Source organism: Pogona vitticeps, chromosome 5 (assembly GCF_051106095.1).
Source record: "Pogona vitticeps strain Pit_001003342236 chromosome 5, PviZW2.1, whole genome shotgun sequence".
NCBI classification, from domain to species: Eukaryota; Metazoa; Chordata; class Lepidosauria; order Squamata; family Agamidae; genus Pogona; species Pogona vitticeps.
In genome coordinates, this window is record NC_135787.1 from 169,345,521 (window position 1) to 169,367,622 (window position 22,102).

Genomic DNA, 22,102 nt, shown 5'->3' on the forward strand with positions numbered 1-22,102 from the left:
TACATAAACATGAAGTTTAGTGTACAGTGTGTGCAGTGACTTCCTAAGTATTTTTCTCTTTTATATTCAGGGTTAGGCATGGTGTCATAGATATTTGCTCTCGTTGTTATCTGGAATGAAATGAATGTCTGAAAAACAACTTTTGTTTGCATTTTTTTGCATTCTAATAGAAGCCTGGCAGGAAAGAGTAAACTACAGATAGATAAAAGAACTGTTACACTGAAAGGCTTCCTTGGTCCTTGCAAGGGTTCCTGGTAACTCAACATAACCTCTTTGAGTATGGGATCTTCCAAAATGCTGAGCAACCAGGAGGCTGTGTGAATCCACTCTCAACGTAATCCAATACTCTTTTATTATCACCATATGACCTTGGACAAGCCACTTTCTCAATAGCCTACCTTACAAAGTTGCCAAGAAAATGAGAGAGAGAGAGAGAGAGAGAGAGAGAGAGAGAGAGAGAGAGAGTGGAAAGCTGTACCTCCTAGATGAATACATGTATTTGAAAAGCATTATCCTATTCTCATGGAATGAACAAAATCACAGTATTGAGAGAGACAGTAAAGCTCTCTAGAGTCATTGTTTCTTGCCACCCCTTGACTGAGTTCAGAACATGCACTAGATGTACAGGTTCCCCAATAATTTAGCAAGCGTCCTTGAACAATTTTCAACTGTATTTGTCAGCTACAGTAAATACAATAAAGGGTCTTGTGGCACCCTAAAGAGTACCAAATTTACTACAACATAAACTGTTTTGAGGTATGGCTTACTTCATCATACACATGTAGTGTTATCCAGAATTTCAGGTATGTGGCAAGGTGTGGCAGGACCGTAGATAGTGAGGTCAAGGGAAATAAAATGCAGAAAGTGTTGAGTAGTGATTACTTTATTAGCATTGGCCATTTACAAAAGTTTTCTTGATGATACAAACATCCTGATATTAGGTCGGCTGGTTCCTATAGGCAATGAGATAACAATCTGTTGTCCTGATTGCAAACTTTGGTGCAAACCTCCTTATGGACTGCTAACTCTGCAGATTCTCGCTCTGATCTCTCTCTGAGATGTGCAGCCCGCAGCTTTTCTTGAACTACAGCTTCCATCAGCCCTAGACAGCATTGTCAAATCAAGTTGAGAGGCTGGATGCATAAAGCACTGTAGAAAAGACAGACCTGTGCCCTCTAATACATACAGACAGAAAGGGAAATAGCAGAGATAGTGAGGGCAGTAAGCATCTCATTGCTTTAATCTGATCCCATGAGCTCCTGAATGCCTCAATGCAGATACATAGATTCACAAATCAGCTGGATAAATACTTAAAGGTTGATTCCATTGACAGGATACAAGTGACTATGTAAGCTAAGATTCAAACAGTAGGTAACCAACAAAATAACTAGTGTGTGTTATCCCATTTTGAGATTGTTTTGCTTCTAACCACACCCTGTCTCCTGTCTCCAGTTTAAGAACTACACTTCCAGACATGTTTTCATAAACATCTACGGCAGGTTGATAGGATGCTATCACTTGTTGCCCATTTTTCTTCAGGACAACATGTGAATTCCTGTGCGCCTCTAAATTGTAGCCAAAGAAATAAATGCCTGGGATTTGGCAGGTGAAGCTTCCTGTGGCCACATCAAAGTGCTGCTGTTCGTTGTAGATTATATTGTGAAACACGATTGGCTGGTTAGGTGGTGGGTAATTTTTAGCCAGGTGTGCAGCAAAGGCAGATTTCTTTTGTGGCTGGCATACCCCAGGGAGGCCAGGACCACCGACTTCTCCTTTTTCACCTTTTGGACCCACTGGTCCCAATTTTCCATGAATACCTGGTAAACCAGGAGATCCGGGAACGCCTGGAAAAACAACCAAGGAGGGGAGAAACAAGAGATGTATCAACAGAGAAAAAGGACTCAGTGGAAGGACTGAACTGTATATCACAGCAAAACATGCAGAAGGCTCTCCACTCGTTTAATGCAATTTGAAGCTGTCTCTATTCCTCTTCTTGTTTGTTTTTTCCTGTTCAAAGCAGCTTGAGGTTCTTTGCTCACATGTATAGTACTTCTACTTATCTGTGCAACACACTTCAGATTTCAAAGGCTACGCAACCTCTCTTTGGTCAAAATAAATCCAAAAGAATTAAAACAAAATGGTTAGGTTTACAAAAGCCCTGAACTGCTTTCAAAAATAAATGGAGAAGCCTGAGATTGGGTTCCAACTAGAGTTGTTTCTTAACCCAGATTGATGCCCCCAGGAAATATTTTAAGGTTGAAGTTCAGGGCCCAGTTCAGTACAAAGAAGAGGAGGGGCCCTAACTGCTGCAAGGTAGCTTTACTATATACATATCATCCAGGGCTCGACTTGATGATCCATAGGGTCCCTTCCAACTTTGCAGTTCTATGATTATTATTATTTAGTATTACTTGATTTAACACTGTAAGCCCCCTTGAGTCCCGTCACTGTGAAAAAAAAGGCATATGGCCCACAAATGATGCAAAGTAAATAAATGAATACAAATAAATAAAATTAAAGAGCCCAGTCACATGACCTTTAAGCCTAGAATCTATGATTACCCAGAGGGAAAGAGACACAGCACTGAAGGGATAGATATGAATGTGTGTGGAATGGCTTTAAAGACTGGATTCCTATATCCACCTATTCCCAGCTGGCATCATGTTGCACTGACTCAACAGGTGCTTCTGTGTGTACATGCTGGGCCCAAATGTATGCACCCACTGAATCTCTCCCCTTCCATGTGGCCATTAAGTGTGTTCACATTAGGCCTGTTGTGCCAATTGGAACAAGACAGGGGCTGGAAAATATGCATCAGTACTTCAAATTTTCTTGGTACACAAGCCATGGCAGCTGTGCTTCAAAGTCTGGCTGAGGCAGGCGGAATCTCCCTCTTCCATCTTGGGCTGCCAGGAATCATGTTGCTGGCTGAAGTCAGGAAATTGCTATGCTGGGGAGGTCCCTATATTGAGGACATAAATTAGAGGTTGAGAGGTACTAGAGGAGGATAAAGTATTATTTCTGTTTTTGAAATGGTTACAAGGCCGTATCCACCTATCTATCTATCTATCTATCTATCTATCTATCTATCTATCTATCTATCTATCTATTTATTTTCAAGTGATTGGCACTAAGGCTCACTGACTCAAGGCTACCTGCATTGTAAATATTAGTTGGGAACCTTGTGCAAGAAATCCACATTCTTTCACTCATTCTCTTATGCACATATTATTGTGTAACAATTACACAATAGCCTACCCCCTTTGGCATCATAAGGGCCTGTTCCCTGACCTTAGGTTTTGCTCTTGAAATCTTAGAAAACAAAACACCAATGTGCTGGCCGCCCCAAATCATTGCTGCTTTGAAACAAAGAAGCTGCATGTATGTCATTACGTGAAGACATGGATAATGTTTTGTTTAGTCCTAAATTAGCCCTTGTTCTCTTCTTCCCTTCCCAACCAATTTCTCTAATTTGATGTCGTGCAGCTTCCAGGTTACAAAAGGATGCTCTTCCACCAGACAGAACAGTTAGATAATTTGACTGAATAAAGAAGCATGCAAAGACTGGACAAGAATATAAACGTGAGCAATCAATTAAGCTCTTAACAATCACAGAGGACTGATGATTGCTGTTGAGGGGAAAAACATTTAAATGTGCATGTAAATTTTCCGATTTTAAAAAAACTTGCAGAATACTGCTGAAACTTAGACAGCCCAGACTTTTCAATAAACACGTGCAGAATGACATGGATGGTTAAAAAACAATGATTCATTCAAGCCTCGGGTGAAAACACCACTGAACACAATGGGAACTGTCTGAGAAAACAATAGTTGGCTAGTTCTCTTAAATTTTGCAACTGGGATATATTGTTTTTTTTAAGAGAACAGCCAAAATCCTGTTGCTTACTGCAATAAATTGTACTAGACTAGGCTTGTTGAATCAGTGGGGATTTGGAGAGGCACCTCCTCTGTAAATTCCATTATTATAATGGGCCTACTCTGAGTATGACTTCAGCATAGTATGACACAGCTAGAAAAAGACCATTTGCACCAACTGAACTTATGGTGACGCTGACTCACTAAATCCCCACTGATTTAATGGGAATGGGTCTAGTTTAGTGTTATTTACTGCAGTGGTTCTTAACCTTGGGTTACTCAGCTGGTGGTGAAGGCTTCTGGGAGTTGCAATCCAAAAACACCTGAATAACCCAAGGTTAAGAACCACTGATTTACTGCACTAAGCAACAGGTTTTTGGCCAATGTATTTAAAAATATTTACTTCTAAAAAAGCAAAAAAAAAAAAAAAAAAAAAAACCAACCACACACCTCGTTCACCTTGGTCTCCCTTCTCCCCCTTTTCTCCATTGTACCCATTCTGGCCAGGGTTCCCATTGAGTCCAGGAGGACCTTGAGGTCCTGGTACACAACATGGAAAATTGTGTCTCTCCGCAATGTCAGCTGTTATAACCCAAAAGAGCGTCAAACTCCAGAGACCTACAGCAACAGAAATCAGAAATCAATGCCTAGTCTTCAGCTTTTTAAAGGTAACTTTAAAAACTTCTTAAAGGTAACTATGAAATAAACAAAAGATCTCAGTCACACATCAAAGCACAGATTTTGCTCTACAAACACATAGACACACACACACACACACCTAGAGTGCAGGGTCATCCCTTAAGGAGGTAGAAACTGGGATATTCAGTGCAGACTAAAAGACGTTCTTCAGCCATATAACACATAGTTAAATTGTGGAGCTTTCTAACATAAGATGTTGTGATAGCCATCAACATGAACACCTTTAACTGTAGGTTCAAACAATTCTTGAATGATAAGGTGATCAATAGCTGGCTAGACAGCACGTTGGGTGGAAGTATCAATTGTCAGAAGGCTGGTTCCCCACTTTGCCTCCTGGAAGAAGAGGTTATCCTGTGCATCATTGGGCAAGCTACATAGTCCCCAGAGAGTACCAGAAGGAGGCACTGGTAAGCTTCCTCTGAGGACTTCATACCTAGAAAACCCTGGGAAGGTTCACCATAAATCAGAATCGACTTGGAAGCACATAATTAATTAATTAATTAGTAAGGCAGTCAGTGGCTATTGGTCCCAATGACTGTATACTGCTTCCCAAACCAATATTTTTTGTGTATCAGCAGCTAAAAATGGTACTGTATCTCATAGGGTACCATTGCAGTCAAGTCCGGTGGGCAGCTGGCTGATCACTAGTCCAACAGAATGCTGGGTGAGTAGGCATTTGGTCAAATCTGACATGATTTGTCTTATACTTATTCAATTCTTTTATTTAAAAAACTCCAGTTTATTGATGTAGGATATTGTGCTTCTGTATCCACAATTCAAAATGCAAGGAAATGGCCCAATATTGCTGCATAATATTGTGTTCGCATTGCCAGCAGGAAAAAAAGATGCCAAGCTTTACATAGCAAAGGGCAGCCTGAATGTTGACAACAACAATGGCAGCAGCCAAGATAGTATACAGGTTACTCTCTTGTGCTCATTCCTATTCACAAAGCAAGGGAAAATCCCAGAAGCTTATTACTTTTTTCATCAATAAATCACTTCTCACCCAAACCCAAAGTAGTCTGGACAAGTGTGAATAGTAATGAGCACTATATCCAGTAGACCAGCCATTCCCAAAGGTTTTTTTTTGGCCATCGGCCATTTGGGAGCTCTTCTGAGGTTACAGGGCCCCTATCAAACATGTACACAGCACAAACATATCTTTCAGAAACAGCTCACATATTTTCAGTCTGTGGCCCTCTTTAAAAATGCCAGGGTCCCCATGAGTCCATATGGCCCCCATTGAGAATGGATGTTGTAGACCATCTTGACTGCTATCATGGGTGTTGCCAAAATTCAGGCTTTGCTGGCACAAGTAGACTGTCTGCTACGTCCCTGTCAAATTTGGTGGCAATCCACAGTCCATTTTCAAAGTTAGAATTTTTGTTTTTAGCTGCCCCCATTTTGAGAATTGTCTTGTAGAATGTAGATTTGCTCTGCTGTACAGTAATGTACAATAAGATTGCCGGAAAAAATATCAACAACCTCCGATATGCTGATGATACCACTCTGATGGCAGAAAGTGAGGAGGAATTAAAGAACCTTGTAATGAGGGTGAAAGAGGAGAGTGCAAAAAACGGCCTGAAACTCAACATCAAAAAAACTAAGATCATGGCCACCGGTCCCATCACTTCCTGGCAAATAGAAGGGGAAGATATGGAGGCAGTGTCAGATTTTATCTTCCTGGGCTCCATGATCACTGCAGATGGAGACAGCAGCCACAAAATTAAAAGACGGCTGCTTCTGGGGAGGAAAGCGATGACAAACCTTGACAGCATCTTAAAAAGCAGAGACATCACCTTGCCAACAAAAGTCCAAATAGTCAAAGCTATGGTTTTTCCTGTAGTGATGTATGGAAGTGAGAGCTGGACCATAAAGAAAGCAGACCGCTGAAGAATTGATGCCTTTGAACTGTGGTGCTGGAGGAGGCTCTTGAGAGTCCCCTGGACTGCAAGGAGAACAAACCTATCAATTCTAAAGGAAATCAACCCTGAGTGCTCACTGGAAGGTCAGATCTTGAAGCTGAGGCTCCAGTACTTTGGCCATTTCATGAGAAGAGAAGACTCCTTGGAAAAGACCCTGATGTTGGGAAAGTGTGATGGCAAGAGGAGAAGGGGACGACAGAGGATGAGATGGCTGGACAGTGTCTGCGAAGCAACCAACATGAAATTGACAGAACTCTGGGAGGCAGTGGAAGATAGGAGGGCCTGGTGTGCTCTGGTCCATGGGGTCACGAAGAGTCGGACACGACTAAACGAAACGACAATAATGTAATATATTATACCAGTAGCCTTGTGGCATAGTGGTTAAACTGTTGTGCTGCAGTCATGACTGAGCTCACAATCTAGGGTTCAAACCCAGGTAGCCAGTTCAAGATTCACTGAGTTCTTAAAAACTTCCAATTTATGAATGTTGGATATTGTGCTTCTGTATCCATAATTCAAAATGCCTATCATGCACATGTAATGGAAATACAGAATTGACCAGAAAAGACAATATTGCTGGGGATAATGGGGCAGTAAGAAGACAGGAAGACTTTACATGAGACAGATTGATTCAATAAAGAAAGCCACAGCTATTAGTTTGTAAGATCTGAGCAGAACTTACTGGAAAAATATTTTTGTTGGCTGGGGGGGTGATGGTAAGAAAGAACAATCTAATAGAAGATCCTGTTGGCTTGCAATCTGAGCAGAACGGTTCATGATATGACATTTTGGAGGTCATTAACTCATATACTTACCACACATCAGAAGTAATTTGATGACACATAACATCTTTGGAAGGTTTTTTTTCTTAATTACTAGACAATTGTATAATGACAAGATGGGTGAAAGGGTTGTAATTAGGACAAGATATAGGCACCAAAACAGCAAATAAGGCCATCCCCAGCCACAAAGAAAAAGAAAACAACAACAATAATTTCATACCTTAAACAATTGAGCTTCTGAATATGTTCTCCATTTTTTAAAAATATCTTTCTAAATATTTTTACAACCAGATATAGAATCCCTTTCCCAACACCAATGCCTTTTTGGCTGGGAAGAAACTTAAAAAGTTTTCCTCCTGAAAGAAAGCTAATTGAATCCTGTCTGACAGGGTCAACAGTTCTGACTGCCTCAGAGCAGGAGCTGATTTCCCCTTTGAAGAATTGTGTGAGAAGCCTGGTCTCAGAAATCCTGAGAGACGGTAACAGTTCTACAGTTTAAAAAAATCCTAACTCAAAAACACTTTACTCCAAACTCCACAAATTTAGTACTGAGCATGACTCTCTGTAGATGTCTCCTGCTTCTGTGCTAAATTTGGTGTTGATTCAAAGTCCAGTTTCAAAGTTACAGTTTTTTGTTTGATCTGCCCTGATTGTTCAAATTGCCTTATAGAATGCTGATTTGCTCTGCTGCACAATAACATCAATGCACTCTCGTTCAGTGATAATGTTTAATAGCACTTAGCTATTTTAATTGTATTTTCATGAGTCATTCCTATTATTTACAAAGGTAAGTTTTCCTGTCAGAATTAGTCCATCACACAGCATATTCCTGTTGTAAGTGGCAACAGAAGTGGATCCCAAATACATAGTATTTTAATAGTACCTGTGGATGTTGCCATCTATACTGTAGAACTATCAGAATCTACAGCATATGTTTTGGATCTTACAAGTATTGGAAAATAACCAAAATGCCATTAAAAGTTTGTTTTGTTTAAGATTATCTATTCCATGTATTTAGTCAACAACTCTTAAGAATCTTTTCAAGAATGAAAGCAAGCACTAAATTAAAAAGAGGAAAAACAAATATATTAGAGGAAAAGCATAAATATATTAGCAGAGAGGGAAAAAGAGAAACAAACCTGTCACTAGCAAACAATGATACTGAAGTGTTGCCAGCATCATCATGTGGTTTTTTTTTTGGAAGATGTTTGCCTCTTGAAATTCTGAGTAGTTCTCCTGAGTACTCCTTATAGGATCGTCTTAAGATTGAAATCCTTATATACACAGCCTCCTGTCCACTGTTTTTTATTAACAGTCGTTAGTGCTTTATTGAGTAAGGAAAGAATTTCCCAGGATTTAGTACCTTATTGGTTACTAAAAGAATTAGTACCTTATTGAATAAGGAAGGAATTTCCCAAGATTCTTCCTCTTATTGTTTAGCTTGTCTGCTTTCCTAGAAGTCTGTACTCCACTCTCCAAGGGAGTATTGTTGCATTATTCTGGAGTCTTATCTTTGCTCACATTCCTTCCTGAACTGAAAAAGCCAAGTTGATCAAGGCTATCTATGCGAAGGTTTTTCACAGGATTTATCGCTCACATTTCCATCATTGTTGACAGCAGTCATTATAGGAGTTCATTTTTGTATTCCAATACATATCAGCATTATCCGTATTGCACGCTTTGGCTCACAAAATAATTAATCTTAGCACTATAAGACAGAGGCCTAAAGTTGTCTTTCATAGATACATGGAAAGGTTTAGTGATATATTAATAATTTTAGCAACCCATTTTAACCTACAGTGCATGCAAACCAGGGGCAGTGTGCTTGTCATGGTCAGAAGCCATACAATGTCCATTGGACCGGCTTTCCTTAAACCTACCAGCACAATTGTGCTGGATGAAATTAGCTGGCAGAAGAAACAAAATAAAACGCAAGATAGGATAGAGAAGGGGAGGAGTTAAATTACACCTAATTCATAACCTTCTCAAATAAGAGTCATAGCCACTATGACAGCACAAATTTAGGCCAAGATCAGGAGAGTCCAAAGTTAGGTGAATCCACATATGATCTTATGAATTTGCATTTGTAATTTTTGTAAGCTTTTAAAGACTATAAAGGAGGTGTTTCCTTTATGTCATGGATCTCCTACTTCATGTTGATGAATGTATCTAGGACTTTGTTCTTATTTGGCATCAGACATCTGTATTCTTCCTGGTGAAAAGAACTCAGGGTGCTCAAATTGTAGCATACAGTCAGGGGGTGTGTTTCTGTCAATGTTGTTGTGATAATATGCTTGCAGATCCAGATTTCAGGATTTCAGGAAGCGAATTATCAGCTATTGGCAACTGTATTTGTTGATATTTATGCAACACAGAATGTACCCTGTTTCCCTGAAAATAAGACCTAACCTGAAAATAAGCCTTAGTATGATTTTTTAGGATGCTCGTAATATAAGTCCCATCCCAAAAATAAGTCCCAGTTAAGTGAAACCCTGCCCTCCACCATTGTGCAGCAACCAGAAGAAGATGATGTGACTATATTTGAATAAATAGATTGTTGTACATGAAAAAAAACATCCCCTTCAAATAAACCCTAATGTATATTTTGGAGCAAAAATTAATATAAGACCCTGGCTTATTTTCAGGGAAACATGGTATGTATATGAATATTTATGATCTGCTAGCTAAGAGTAGAATACCATACTTACACAGAATGTATTTTTGATCAGATTGTGTCTCTGGTCAGCCAGGCTGCTAAAAAGGCAGTGCTGGCCAGGAGTCAGTCAGAGTTAGGAAGGGAACTGTTTAGGTTCATGATAGGCACCCAGGCTGAAAATAAAGATATAACTGATAATGTGTACTAGGGCCAAATAGGTATTACAAATATAACAATATATGAAGTAATAACTAATTTACCAGTGAATGTCTGTTATATCAAATGTACCGATAACTAAGCACTGTACTTATTCAGTTTCATCTTTCAAAATTGGAGGTGGCTGGAATTTAAATGTGGAGGAAAATTTAACCAAATGCTGAAAAGTGATGTTTGCAACTTGATTGTGCTGAATATGGCAATGCTTTCCATTTGCTAAGGACTTTCAAAGCAATCTGCAATGCACTAAAATTATTTAAAACATTAAAATAAAAGATGGATATTTTCTTCAAAATTGGATCCAAACATTCAATAAAACCCATCTTAGAGATCAAAGTCTATTAGGACCTGTGCAGGTTTGTCTGGCCACCAGAAGCTCAGCAGAAATGGAGAGAACTTAACTTCACTTGGGAGAGAGTTCTACAATCTCGTAAAGATAAACTGGAAGCACTTAGATTTAAAAAACCAAAAACACCACTATTAGTTAAGTATAAAATACTGTATAATGTTTTTTCCCCATATTGTATGTCTTTGCCAGCAATTGTAATTCAGATAAACACTAGTGTTTTGGTTTATAAATAATAAATAACTTTTACTGAAGCAAGAGGCTGAGTTGGCTACAGACGTTATTCCCAGCAATTTGCTAAAGAATAAAGAACCTTTGTTATTACCTAGTGGTGTTCTGGAGTCATCTGTGACAGTCAAGATGGTGGGGTATGATGGAGGGGCTGTACCCAGTCACAACTGTGTGTGTAAACAGTAATTTTTCAGCATGCTGCTGCTCAAGCCAATGGAGATCTTTTTCAAACACCATTGCAATAGCTTGAAAACATTACTGTTTTGGACAACTCTCAGTTACAGACTCTGATAGTTTCTATATGACTTTTGTATAATGGTTATTTCTGTGATTATGTGTCTCTGTAAATAACATTGTTCTGTTTTTGTTATAATACGGGCATATTGGTTTTTTGATCTTCCATGGATTTGTGTTTTCATTTTGTTAGGTTTACTGCTTGTTCTGAAAACAAAATGAAAGGGCGGTGGATATTTATAACAACTTGCTGAAAATAAGCTTTCCAGAAATCTAATAGTGCAATAAAATCAATGATGAAAAGCCACTACACAGAATAGTCAATTAAAAAGCAAACCATGTATAAAAATTCTAGTAGCAAGGCTGTCTAAAATTTCAGCCACAATAAAGCTCAAATTTCTAAGGCTCTATCAAAAAAGAGTAAATTATGCAAGGTTATTTAGGTGTATGAGATAGTTCTGAAAAATTGGTAGCCATTTTCAGAGCTTCACATGGTGGAAATATTTTAAGCAGGATATGGAATAAAATGTCAGCTGATCAACACTCTTGTACAGATTCATTGCTTTGGAAAGATAATGAAGCCATACATCAGAAGGAAAAACAAACCTGGACCAAAAAAAAAACCTGTAAAAACTGAATATTCTCAGCAGCATCTCCAGCTTGTGAAGCCTTGCTTTCTTCTCCCAGCTACCAGGAGGTTTAAGTATGACTGAACAACTTCGTTACATGTGCATACTGTATGCCTTTTTGACTACTTTGTTTTAATTGGAAGTCATTTTTAAAATCCAGGAAATAATTTTCCCAATATTTACTCTCAATGTACTGTGCTAAAATGCACAAACTCCAGCTCCCACACCCTTCAGAAAATGTGTTATGAGTTATGACATCAATTTCTTGTAAATAAATCTTCAGATCTAAGAACAGGTAACTTATTACAACTGTTACTTGGTGGACATGCAGATGTTTATTCAGTTATATGAGCCAGGGAAAAGAAACCTGCTAGACAGGCTGTAAGTGGAGAGAAAAATAAATTTGAGGCATGTATGTGTAAACTTACCACTTTAAACTTACCACCTTCCTCTGCATATGTAACGATCTCCTTTAAACATGCAAAGGAGTTTGTTGGTATTTATCTCTATGCCTCCTTTTTTATATTAAAAATATTAAATTCTTTAAAAATTATATAGAAAGTCTGTTTTTATACAAGTAAAATACTATTCAAAGTTTTTGTATTTTTCAGCAATTTGACAATGGTTTTCTAAAGAGTATGGGGAGACCTCTTGGTTATGTCATGAAAAAAACCTTATAAAAATGGCATGTTGAGCTGATAATCTGAAATGTACCATGGATGTAGCCAGAGCAACAAAAGGTTAAAAAGTACTGAAAATTGAAATGTGGGCTATTTTAAAAGCATACAATATATTTCTGTGAAATTTTGGTGCAAAGTGTACTTGTAGGAGGAAGTCCTTTCTTGGTTTGGTAAGGAAAAATGTGGCTGGGAGAAAATGTGATTGGATTTGACCTTCAAGATCCAGGGATGAGTCTATGCAGCCTCTGGACCTCTGAAATTTGTCCATCCCTTGTTTAGAGTCACTATATTAGAAGTCAGTAATGCAGTCAAATTTATGTCCAGTTTCTGATAGGACCAGAATAAGATGAGCAAGAAGACAAGTTGTAGCGTTCACCCTTATTATGCTAAGTAAGTCATGTATTATTCATGTCTATGCTAATGTAGTGGAGAGTTGGAGCTGAGAGAGAGGTTAAAAAGGCAGAGCCTGAGAGTAGGAGAGTCAGTCAGGAGGGTGTCAAGCAGAGATAACCTTGCAGTGTATGTTGTGGGTTCACAGAACATGTGACATACACAAATATTTCAGACTTAGCCAACAATCCAGGAGCAGACTTGGTTTTAAATGAATATTTTATTTCAGATCAGTAGGTATGAGGTCCACCATCAACACCCCTAACAGGGTTGGCAAGTAACACCTCCTCCGTTATCCATTAACACCACAGAGTCTGGATTATGTTCAACAGGGTTTATTACAAGCAGGGGAAGAGAACCAATAACTGTAGGCATTCATTCTGGTCCTAGCTCTTATCACAACGCCAACGTTAATGTCACTTGCCCCCACACAATATTGGTTCATTCCAGGGCCCTAGTTAACTCTTCTGGGGCCTGTGAGTTCTTAGAGTCCTTCAGTGGCAGCCTCCATGAAGAACTGAAGGTTGGTGCCCTGAAGAGGGTCAGCTTGCAAGCCCATAGTGAGGGCAGGGCTTGGGGTTTGTCAGTGTCAGGAGTGGATGCAAGGTGAGTGGCTACTGTTTCTGGAGGCACTGCTGGTGTTCCCACAACCTTTTTCACCTCCAGTGTCATCCCTGTGTAGGCATGGAGCCTGCTGGATTTACTGCCGGTTGGTGAAGATAGCTTTGGGATCAAGGCCAGGAGCAAGTCTCTCAGGTGGGTTGCCCTGGCTCTAGATCAGAAGCTGCTATCCTGCAACTGTAGCTGGACAGGGGCCTTGGGGGTCTTGCTTTAGTATATGGAGTGGAGCCTAATGGCCTAATGGTCTACCAGGGGCACTAACAGTGACCCCTCAAAGTAGGAAAAGCACCTAATTATGCTGCCTGCCTTCTCTTCCCATAAAAACATGGGTTATTCCCAACGGGGAAAGCCCAGAAATAAATATTTGTTACAGTATAACCAGTGAGTTTATGCACTTTGTCTCTCACTGTTCCATTTCCCCCCCAGCTGAATGTACTCATAAGGAATTCTTGTGCTCCCTGATTTTACCCATCTAGAATGAATTCAGGGGGAAAGATATTAGAGGAAGGGCACCACTGTTGCCATTCCATAGCATTTACTTCAGCTGAATGTTATAATGATAGAGCCAAAGGTTAAGCTGCTGGAAAGAGAATGTTGGGCAAAAGGCAAGTTTTCTGATGTAGTTCTTAGGTTATTAAAGGTGCATAATGGTTGCACCTCTGATTTGGTGCAATTCTAAAAGTGGGGAGAACATAAACATAGAATTATTGGTTGTTGTGGGTTTTTCGGGCTCTTTGGCCATGTTCTGGAGGTTGTTCTTCCTAACATTTAGCGAGTCTCTGTGGCCGGCATCTTCAGAGGACAGCAACCTGTGCTCTGGTCAAAGCAATAGAATTGTTGCTTTGAAACTTGGCATCAGATCAATACCAAATTTGGCACAGTTGTAGCAGACAGATTTCTGTTGCTCTCTGCCTAATTTGGGAAATTTTACACGAAGGACTTTCGAGTTATGGTTTTTCATCTTGTTATGGTTTTTCATCTTGTAAGACATTGCAGCTTAACATGAATTACAGTGGGCCAAAAATAAAGACCTCTTATCTAATATTGATATCTATTATCCCTATGTTACCTGCATATAAGTGGTTAAGTATAATAGGGAAAGCATAGTAGCTAGGGTGCAAAGTTGCTGAAATATTTTGATGTCGCCTACATATGCATACCAACCAGATGAATATTTCAGACACTGGCATTTAACTGCATGCAGCCTGATCATATATACATAGATAAAAGTGAATCCAGCAACCAGAAGATCTATCACATTAAGCTTCCACATTTGGGAACCAACGTGTAACACAAGTTTGAAAATTTTGTCTTGCAGGAGCAAAATATCTGAAGTCAAGTATTCCAAAATAAAGGAGTAGCATTTTTATGCACTACACGAAAGGCAAAAATAGTGCCGTCAACTCTGAGAGCTGAACCCAGATGATCCTTCCTCTTCTAGTAGGTAGCATCCTAGTGCCTAATAGTGTGCGGAACAAGGCACAACGGCAGAAGCAAGCAAACATAGTTGACAGGCCACAACGTTCCTGCTTGCATCTGAACATTTTTGCCTGGCATTAGCAACTACGCTATGGGACTTTGGAACAGGGCCTGGGGAAGATGGGTTACCATTGAAAGTTCACAATCTGCTTAGTTTTTTCTGTGGTCCAGTAAAGGTATCACCTGCTTCTGAATGTATATTGGTTGTCCCAGTCTATGATTTTCCTATGTCTGCCTGCAGATGTCAGTGTAGGACTTACAAAAAAAATAGTTGGACAAGGTTTTCCCCCTCTCCCCCAATAGCTGAAGGTGGGATAATGAGGGCTGTGTGGACAGATAACTTGATGGGACAGCATCAGGACAGTTTCTGGATATTCCTTGGCTTGGCAAGTGAATAAGATAATTAACAAGACTTCCATGTTTTACTCCCCTTTTGGATGCACAGTGAGAGGGTTTGAGTGGAACAAGGAAGCTGAGAAAAATGATACAAGGGACTCTACTATGAAACAAGACAGTAGTACTGGAAGATGTGGCCTCCAGGTCAGAAGGCACTCAATCAGCTTCTGAGAAAAAGCAAATGACAAGTATGAATAGCACTGCCGATAATGAAGCAACTGGATTAAAGCTGATGTTCATAAGAGGCAAAAGGGAATTCCAGTGCCTCAAGATGCACATACTTGGAACATGGAAGATAAGAAGTGTGGATAAATGTAAACTCAAAACTGTAAAGAAAGAAATGGAACACTTAAACAATGTAACACTTGGTGTGAATGAAATAAAGTGAATTGGAATAGGGCGTTTTCAATCAGATAACAACAAATTGTCTTCCTCTTGAAACAAAATCTCAGAATAAACAGTGAGGCTCTAATAGTCATTGCAACCTTCTCGCTTAGCGAAGCTTATTAATTCAAATGTTTACATTATATTAAAGTAAGTTGCAACTACAGCAGGGTCATTTAATCAATGGAACTTGCAAAGCAGTTGACTCACCAAATCTCCACTGATTCAGTGAGCCTAATCTACTGTGGTTTACTTATAGGATTCCATCCACTAAAGTATCCTAAAATGTTTTCCATATATCCAAATACTCTCTTCTAATGGTGAAAAGGCAAGTTTAACACATGGAACATTTATTACAGCTAAATAAACCTTTCCACAGGAGTTGCATTTTTTCTTCTGCTCTCAGAATAATATTATATAATGAATAATGTTATGATAAAGAACAATTGTAGTTATGGCCAACAGAGGTGGCTCATGGGCTGGGAAGGAGGGTCATCACACGCACAAATTGCTGGAAGATCCCCCACTCTTGTCTCAAGTTGTGTTACCTATGCCAGGCATTTTGGTCTAGAAAATGAAGCAGTGTACAGAACACTAATCACTGAAAGGCTGAACATTCCCGTGGAATAAAATGGCTGCTTTACTTCAAAGAGGATTTCAACTGAAGACTGCAATAGGATTTGAAATTCCATAAATTTTGCTGCCACTAGAGGTCAGGCTAGGATAGGATAAAATGATTACCTTGGATCAGGCAAAAACAGAAGTAAAAAATAAAAAAGACAAATACATAGTGGCACATTAAGTGTTATATTTTAATGTGAGCTTTCATTGATCAAATCCACTTCCTTAGACATTATAGAGCATTTTTAAATAAATGTGTGCATGTTATCAAAGTAGAGAGACAGTGGTTAGTAGACAAACATTGCAAGTTTTTTTTTCCAATTTATATGCCGCCCACACTACCCAGAGGTCTCTGGGCGGCTTACAATAATTAAAATTCAATACAGTAAAAGATAAAATAATTAAAATACAATTAAAATACAATTAAAATTGCCATCAGACCCACAGCTAATATTATTGTATAAATCAAAGTGATATTGACTCATGTTGTGATTCCCTCAATAAGGAAAAACAGCAGAAATGACAGCCTTTCCAGATTATAATGTAAAATTAAACTTTAATAAGATTATTACACATGCTTTGCTTTTTATTATTGGAGTATCACTTTCTGTATTAATAATGTTATAGTAGTAATAATTCTTCTTGAGATGTGTTTTTCAATGGCATATAAAGTACAACACTATAAAATGCAATTCCTGATCCAGTTATCTATTATCGTGGAACATATGCTGGAGAAGAGGCCTTTCCTCTGTAGGAGAGTGCTACAATTTCTTGAATGAATGCCAATTTCTTTTAAAAGATACAGATATTTAGCCTTTAAACGTCAAGAGCAGGCTAGCGCAGCTATTAAACAACAAAGAGGAAAGGACGCAGAAGCATCACTACCAACAGTGTAGTTTTGATAATGTTCATTACTTTTTAATCAGTCCTACACATCAGTGGTATATCATAGGGAAAGCAAGCATCTAAAGACATGATAGAGAACATTCAGCACTGCTGATTAAAAATGCAAATGCTGGCTCCGCTGACGAGCTTGCTTTGGCAGTGCAGAGCTCCATTGCTTCCCTCCCAGGATAGCGTGAGACTTGGGAGTCTCATCAATGCGACCTAGGGGGGAGGTCAAATAGTCATAAATGGGCAAAACTTAGGAGGCTAGTGGAGGATCTCATGTCTCATTTCGCTATGTTGGAGGCAGGTCAGTTGGTGGCTCTTCGCAAGCTGTGGGTCCTAGAGGTAGCGAGTAATACTTCTGTGACAGGGATGACCAGTCCACCTAGGTGTAAGTGTCAGATGTGTTGGGAATCAACAGCGGACTGTTGATTCAAGGGATGCTGGCAGACCAGATCAAGAGGCAGAACAATTGGCAGCATCGGCAATAGCACCCGACACATGCCAGCCCATGGTAGCATGGCCATGGGCTGGGGCAAACACAGCTGCAGCCAGGAGTTACAATCCCAGGTGTGCAAGGAGTACGTTACATGCTAGCCAGTGGTAAGTCCCAGGAACTGGGAGTTGGGGGGTGCTTTATCCACAAGTGTCACTCCCAGCCCTAGTTGGTTTAAGAGCAGGGGTAGGTAGGAGTTTGGCCTTATCCCTCCATTCCCAATACGGGCTATAACTCTGTGCCGCTGAATGAGTCAGTGAACAATGCAATTCCTGTGGAATTACGCACAGTAAGGTACACGTCATTTGATGAGGCAGTACGCATGGTGCGCAGGTGCGGTATCGGGGCAGAGCTTGTGAAATGTGATATTAAATTAGCTTTTTGCATTCTCCCACCCCCATGATTTTGAATTGCTGGGCTTTCATTTCCAAGGCTGTTACTAAATGGATAGGGCTCTGACAATGGGTTGTTCTATTTCCTGTGCCGCATTTTTGGAATGGCAGATCAGGCGTAGGATAGGATTTAAGAGCACTGCCCATTATTTAGGTGATTTTATTTTTTGTGGGGAAAGCAACTCTGGGCAATGCAAATTAATATTAGAATCTTTTCAAGAGATGGCAGGCGAGCTGGGGTTACCCTTAGTGGAGGAAAAAACTGAAGGTCCCTCCACGTCCTTGACATTTTTGGGCATAGAACTCAACACGCAGATCCACACTTTCCGACTGCCAGACAGAAAACTTAGTGAATTGAAGGCTTGGCTTAGTTGGCTCTTAGGTATAAAGAAAGTTTCACTCAAGGAGCTACAGGAAATTTAAGGCATTTGAACTTTGCATGCAGGGTAGTGGTGCCTGGTCGTGCTTTCCTGAGAATATTATGTGAGGCAGGGGCTCTGTCACCTTTTCCATAAGATTTGGGTGACAGCAGACATGAAGCAGGATTTGCAGGTGTGGACCCAGTTTTTAGAGGGGTTTAATGGGGTCAGAGATGAACCTCAGGGTTGATTTTCAGGTCCAGACTGATGCGGCAGGATCATTGGGCTTTGGAATTTATTTTATGGGTAGATGGTTTGCAGAAGTTAGGCCAGAGGAGTGGCATATGGAAGGAATAATTTGGGACCTCACATTCCTTGAATTTTTTCCTATTATAGGGGCATTGTGGTTGTGGGCGCATGAAGGGGCTAACTCAATTGTGCGTTTCTGGCGTGACAACCTGGCAGTAGTTTACATCATAAATAACCTCACTTTGCACTCTGAGTGGGTGATGATCTTGGTACGTGCTTTTACTTTGCGTGCCTTAAGATTCAATGTCCTAGTTCAAGCAAAGGTTTCACAAATTGGCGGGATGATGCTGAAAAAGCGATAGGTTTGGCCCTGGCCCCGCGAACACAGAAAGGATATGAGCAGTGAGTACAGAATTCCAGGAGTTTAGAAACATGACAGGTCTGGAGCTCTTACGGCCCACTCTGGTTGAGCATCTGCAGCAGTCCATAATTTATCTGCACAGGAAAGGACTTACCTAGCTCCATCCAGGGAAGGATGTCCACACTAGCCTTTCATGCTAAAATTCAAGGATATCAGGATTACACCTTGGACTTCGGTATTCAGAAGATGATTGAGGGATGGACTAAAGAAAGGGATTGGGTTCCAGATACAAGAGCACCCATTTCCCCAACATTGTTAGAAAAACTTTGCCAACAATGGCAATTCCTTTGTAGAGATAAATTTGAGGCAACATTATTTAGGATGGCGCCATTGTTAACATTTTTGGGGGCTCTGAGAATTAGTGAAGAGGTGGCGGCAGGAAAATATGATTCGTCTAAGGCAGTGGTTCTTAACCTTTTTGAAAGAAACGCCCCCTTGAGCCATTGAGGAAGTTATCATCACCCCCCTCCCTCCCTCCCTCCCTACCTACCTACCTACCTAGTCTCCCTCCCCACCTGGGTGCGAGGCAGCGCTTCACGGGGCAAGGATGAGGACCCAAGAGACCCTTTCCTTCCACCCAATCCACACTCAGTGCTCCCTTAAAGGAGACGTGGCAGGTAGAAAGAGCTGGATCATCTGGCGGCGGCAGCAACACTGGATCTACAGTACTGCCTGCACTGCGGCTGCAGTCGCCTTCACAGGTTTGGCTTGCTCCAGTGCCCCCCTACCGCCCCCTTCTGTTCTTTCGCCACCACACCGCCCCTTTTCATTCCACCACCCCCCTGAAAAATGAAATCGCCCCCTGGGGGGCATTATTGCCCACGTTAAGAACCACTGGTCTAAGGTGGCCTTACAAAGGTATGATGTTAGGTTAGCTGATAGTAGGGTTACGATTCATATCCGTAAATCTAAGGCTGATCAGCGCTGCAAGGGAGTGGGCATTACCTTAGCCCCATGCACAATAGCAAATTTATGCTCTGTAAAGTTATTTGAGTATTAGGGGAGAAGAACGAGGATACTTTTTTGTTCACAAGGATGGATCTCTGCTAATGAAATACCAGTTTTGGAAACTTAAAGATCTGGCATTGCAAAAGGTGGAAATACAATGTTTGAGGTTCGGCACACATTTCTTTAGGATTGTTGCGACTTTAATAGCAGCCGCCCTAGGTTACAACCTGGAGGAAATTAAGCAGTTGGGATGGTGGGCTTCAAATAGTTACCATCAGCATGTACGTACCCTTCCTCATGTCTAGGCAGGTGCCTGGCTCTTTCCTTTCATTACAGGTATGCCATTGGTGACGAGGAGGCTGCACATCCTGATAATCGGCCATAGTTATGTATTTTGGGTGGCTCGTTATGCTGCAAACTCGGCTTGGGGATGCAATCTGGGCCTCGGAGCCAGAGCCCAGATCGAATGGAGAGGACATAGAAGACTGCTATGGGGCCAATTTTGCAGGACAGCTGCATTTGGTTCTCGGCATCCAGATGCATTGCTGATACATCTTGGAGGGAACGATTTGGCCAAGCATAGTGGCAAGGCCTTGATATTGGACATAACGCGTGACTTCGGATGGCTGAGGGCAACATATCCAGCGATGCAGATCAAATGATCCACGATCCCTCAGCTTGACTGGAAAGTGGCCTGCCAGGTACAGCGGGTTAACACAGCACGGAGGAGTGTTAACAGAGAAGTGTGCCAGGCAGTATATAATGGCCTGGGAATCAGTGATTGGTCACCAAGAGATCTGTATAGATCAGCCTGAGCTCTTTAGGGGCAATGGAGTGCACCTTTCTGATAGAGGCATGGAGATATTTCTTAAGGATATCCAAGGTTGCCTGCTTTTGGTAACCTCACTGTACCAATTATGAATCTCATGCTCTTGCTGCCAAATATAACAAGGTCTATTTATGGTTTGGTAGGTCAATCACAGAAGGAAAATCATGGATGTTCTTTTCTTATTCATTCAATAAACATGGATTTAATTGCATGTATGCTTGTTTGAATTCATTCACTTTAATCACAGTCTCGATATACAGTATTCTGGCTATCTATGTATCTCTTATTCCTTTTATCTCTTTTATATTCTCTAACGCACCAACTTTCCAATCTCTTGTCTAAACGCTTCTCAATCTTCTCCCTAACAGACTCTCTGTCTCTCTCAGTTCTCTTGACTCCTGCCCCCCCCCCCCCGGTGCTGTCATAGGCTCTTGCACTAGAGCTCTAAAATGACTGACAGAAGTGACGTGTAGGCATCCAATTCCTACTCCAGGTGGATTGCGTATAGTCAGAACTCTCCACTATGACCTGTACGTCTTGGGTGTTCCTGCACAGCATAGCCCATAGCTTCTCTGAGTTACTCAAGCCCCTTCGCCACGCCAAGGCAGCAGTCCATGAAGGGGCTTACTTCTAGTGCAACAGATCAAACAACAAACTGACAAATGTGCTTGACTCAAGCAACGGCCACAACAAACTCACTGAGATGGAAAGAGCCAGGGCAGAGAGGTAGGTCTCTCCTTGAAATCAGAGGCAGGAGAGAACTACTGGTTAGTACTGGATAGATTGATAGTCAGCCCAGCCCAGAAAGGTTCCTCCCAGTCATTCCTACTAGAGGTGGCATGTGAGGTTGCAATAATGCCAACAGGTCTTTCAGGTCCAAGGTTGTTGAGGGGTTTACATGCTGACAAGATAAACTTAAGCCTAAGCTTGTAGCAAACAGAGTAACCACAGTGCAAGCCACAGTGCAAAAGTACTATGAGCTGACAGTATGTTATCTCACACATAAGCCTAGACAGTGTTTTCTGTACCAACTGCAGCCCCAGATCAGTCTTAAGAACAGTCTTATACAACATGCACTGCACACATAGTACATCTTCAAGGTTATCAATTGTTAGAGTGTTTGGACCAAGGGAATCCAGGCAAGAATGGCTGCAGCTGACACACCAGATAACGCTGATACAAGATACTCTGAGCCACTGTGGTTACCTTGTACCAGGATCCTTTAATAATAATCACATGCCATCAAGTTGATTCTTATAATGACCCTTTCCAGGGTTTTCTAGCTACAGAATACACAGAAGTAGTGTATTCTTCTGTGGACTCGATGGGACTGTGCAATGTGCTAAAGACCACAC

The 22,102-nt window shown here is 40.7% G+C and overlaps 1 protein-coding gene across 1 annotated transcript; it reads right to left on the reverse strand.

Moving 5' to 3' along the window:
* Nucleotides 1-867: 867 nt before the first annotated feature.
* Nucleotides 868-8,740, reverse strand: LOC110087768 (protein HP-25 homolog 1). Its single transcript, XM_020809628.3, has 3 exons — nucleotides 8,422-8,740; nucleotides 4,327-4,494; nucleotides 868-1,844 (listed from the first exon to the last, which is right to left on the reverse strand). The coding sequence occupies exons 1-3, from the start codon at nucleotides 8,465-8,467 to the stop codon at nucleotides 1,354-1,356; spliced, it is 705 nt and encodes a 234-aa protein (XP_020665287.3). The 5' UTR covers nucleotides 8,468-8,740; the 3' UTR covers nucleotides 868-1,353.
* Nucleotides 8,741-22,102: the final 13,362 nt, after the last annotated feature.